The 3,436-nt window shown below is 46.8% G+C and overlaps 1 protein-coding gene across 1 annotated transcript in view; it reads left to right on the top strand.

Moving 5' to 3' along the window:
- Positions 1-1,910: 1,910 nt before the first annotated feature.
- Positions 1,911-3,436, top strand: part of rpusd1 (RNA pseudouridine synthase domain containing 1) — a 2,852-nt gene continuing 1,326 nt past the window's right edge. The window contains 4 exon segments of the mRNA XM_024141144.2: positions 1,911-2,059; positions 2,103-2,192; positions 2,194-2,275; positions 2,277-2,310. Coding sequence (XP_023996912.2) covers positions 1,911-2,059; positions 2,103-2,192; positions 2,194-2,275; positions 2,277-2,310 — 355 coding nt within the window.

Here is a 3,436-nt window from a genome sequence, read left to right as displayed (position 1 = left end):
AGTCAATGAACTAATCACTGATCATAATCTTGATGTGATTGGCCTGACTGAAACATGGCTTAAGCCTGATGCATTTACTGTGTTAAATGAGGCCTCACCTCCTGGTTACACTAGTTACCATATCCCCCCGCGCATCTCTCAAAGGCGAAAGTGTTGCTAACATTTACAATAGCAAATTTCAATTGACAAAAAAAACAACTGCGTTTTCGTCTATTTGAGCTTCTAGTAATGAAATCTATGCAGCCTACTCAATCACTTTTTATAACTACTGTTTATAGGCATCCTGGGCCGTATACAGCATTCTTCACTGAGTTCCCTGAATTCCTATCGGATCTTGTTGTCATGACAGATAATATTCACATTTTTGGTGACTTTAATATTCACATGGAAAAGTCCACAGAACCACTCCAAAAGGCTTTCGGAGCCATCATTGACTCAGTGGGTTTTGTCCAACATGTCTCCAGACCTACTCACTTCCACAGTCATACTCTGAACCTAGTTTTGTCCCATGGAATAAATGTTGTGGATCTTAATGTTTTTCCTCATAATCCTAGACTATCGGGACCACCATTTTATTACGTTTGCAATCGCAACAAATAATCTGCTCAGACGCCAACCAAGGATCATCAAAAGCTGTGCTGTAAATTCTCGGACAACCCAAAGATTCCTAGAGGCCCTACCAGACTCCCTCCACCTATCCGAGGACGTCAGAGTACAAACATTGGTTTACCACCTAACTGAGGAACTAAATTTAACCTTGCGTAATACCCTAGATGCAGTCGCACCCCTAAAAACACAAATAATTTGTCATAAGAAACTAGCTCCCTGGTATACAGAAAATACCCGAGCCCTGAAGCAAGCTTCCAGAACATTGGAATGGAAATGGCGCCACACCAAACTGGAAGTCTTCCAACTAGCTTGGAAAGACAGGACAGAGCCCTCACTGCTGCTCAATCATCCTATTTTGAGGAATTGAGGAAAATAAGAACAATCCTCCCCCAAAAAATTTAGACTGTCGCAAAGCTAACTAAAAAGCATCACTCCCCAAGAGAGAAGGGCTTTCACTTTAGCAGGGATAAATTCATGAACTTCTTTGACGAAAAGAACATGATCATTAGAAAGCAAATTACGGACTCCTCTTTAAATCTCTCTCTCTCTACTATAATAGTCTGGTGATTGGACTGAGAGGGATATAACCTCTCTCTCTCTCTCTACTATAGCAGTCTATGGTGATTGAAGTTACAGATACAGACACAGATACAGATACAGTTACATGTGGATCTACAGGAGAGAAGCAAGGGGAATTAATTAGTGGTATGACAGACTTAATAACAGCAGCAGGTCAGGCTGAGCTGAGCTGAACTGAGCAGACCAACAGTATGGAACCGACCAGTATGGAACCTGCCGGTGTGGAACAAGGCAGTGTGGACAGTCTGAGGTAACCGACCAGTATGGAACCTGCCGGTGTGGAACAAGGCAGTGTGGACAGTCTGAGGCTTCTACTATAGAGTCTATGGTGTATTGAAGTTACAGATAACAGACACAGATTTACAGATACAGTTACATGTGGATCTACAGGAGAGAAGCAAAGGGGAATTAATTAGTGGTAGACAGACTTATAACAGCATGCAGGTCAGGCTGAGCTGAAGCTGAACTGAGGCAGTACCAACGTATGGAACCGACCAGTATGGAACCTGCGCGTGTGTGAACAAGGCAGTGTGGACAGTCTGAGTTAACCGACCAGTATGGAACCTGCGGTGTGGACAAGGCAGTGTGGACAGTCTGAGGTAACCGACAGTATGGACCTGCGGTGGTGGAACAAGGCAGTGTGGACAGTCTGAGGAACGACCAGTATGGAACCTGCCGTGGTGTGAACAAGGCAGTGTGGACATCTGAGGGAACCGACCAGTATGGAACCTGCCGGTGTGGAACAAGGCAGTGTGGACAGTCTGATGGACCGACCAGTGTGGAACCAGGCGGCGGTATGGAACACTGGCAGTGTGAACCAACAAGTATGGAAACAGAATGGAAACGACCAGGGGTTTGGAATCGGCCAACGGTGTGGAACCTGCAGTGTTGACAGTCTGAAGGTTCTGTTTCAGAGCTGTGACTCATCATAGTGGATACAGCACTGCGGACATCCGCAACAACAGCAAGATGTAGTATGAGAAACACACGGTCCAGAACAGCTTGGGCTGAGCTTCCTGAGCTGGCGCCCCGGCCGTACTATGGATTTAGGTTCTATCACCAGCCAGACTACTCCACCAGTGGGGTTTCTGTGCGTGGTTCTGAACAAGGCTGCTGTTGGTTGGGCCTACACTTCTTTAAAGAACGCAGAGCTATCAAGGACTACCTAACACTCGCTTTAAAAGACTGCAGAGCTACAAAGCCTACCTACAAATGCTTAAAGACTGCAGCGCTCAAGGCCTACCTACCACTGCTTTAAAGACTGCAAGAGCCTACCAAGGCTACTACCACTGCTTTAAAGACTGCAGAGCTAACCCAAGGCTACCTACAAATGCTTTAAGACTTGGCAGGCGCTACCCAAGGCCTAACCTACCACTGCCTTTAAAAGACTTGCAGAGCTACCAAGGCCCACCTAACACTGTTTAAGACTGCAGAGCTACCAAGGCCTACCCTCCACTGCTTTAAAGACTTCAGAGCTACCAGGCCTACCTACCACTGCTTTTAAAGACGCAGACTATCAAAGGCCTACCTACCACTGCTTTAAAGACTGCAGAGCTACCAGGTTACCTACCACTGCTTTAAAGACTGCAGAAGCTACCCAGGCCTACCTACCAACTGCTTTAAGGACTGCAGAGCTACCAAGGCCCACTACACTGCTTTAAAGATGACCGCAGAGCTATTCAAGGCCTACCTACCACTGCTTAAAAGACTGCAGAGCTACCAAGCCTACCTACCACTGCTTTAAAGACTGCAGAGGCTACGCAAGGCCTCTACCACTGCTTTAAAGACTGAGAGCTTACCAGGCTACCTACCACCTGCTTTAAAGACTGCAGAGCTACGAAGGCCTACCTACTCACTGCTTTAAAGACTGCAGAGCCTAACCAAGGGGGCCTACCTACCACTGCTTTAAAGTACTGCGCGCTACCAGGCCTACGCTACCACTGTTTTAAAGGACTGCAGAGCTACCAAAGGCCTACTACCAGCTGCCTGTAAAGACTGCAGAGCTACCAAAGGCCTTACCACTACCACTGCTTTTAAAAGACCGCAGAGCTATCAAGGCCTAACCTACCATGCTTAAAGACTGCGAGCTACAGGCTACCACGCTTAAACTAGCTACCAAGGTCTTATGCTTTAAAGACTGCAGAGCTAACCAAGGCCTACCTACCACTGCGTTTTAAAGACCGCAGAGCTTTACAGAGGCCTAACCTACACTGCTTAAAGACCGCAGAGCCTACCAAGGCCTACCTAC

This window comes from Salvelinus sp. IW2-2015, unplaced genomic scaffold (assembly GCF_002910315.2).
Source record: "Salvelinus sp. IW2-2015 unplaced genomic scaffold, ASM291031v2 Un_scaffold2415, whole genome shotgun sequence".
Taxonomy (NCBI): Eukaryota; Metazoa; Chordata; class Actinopteri; order Salmoniformes; family Salmonidae; genus Salvelinus; species Salvelinus sp. IW2-2015.
This window is presented reverse-complemented; position numbering and strand designations above follow the sequence as displayed.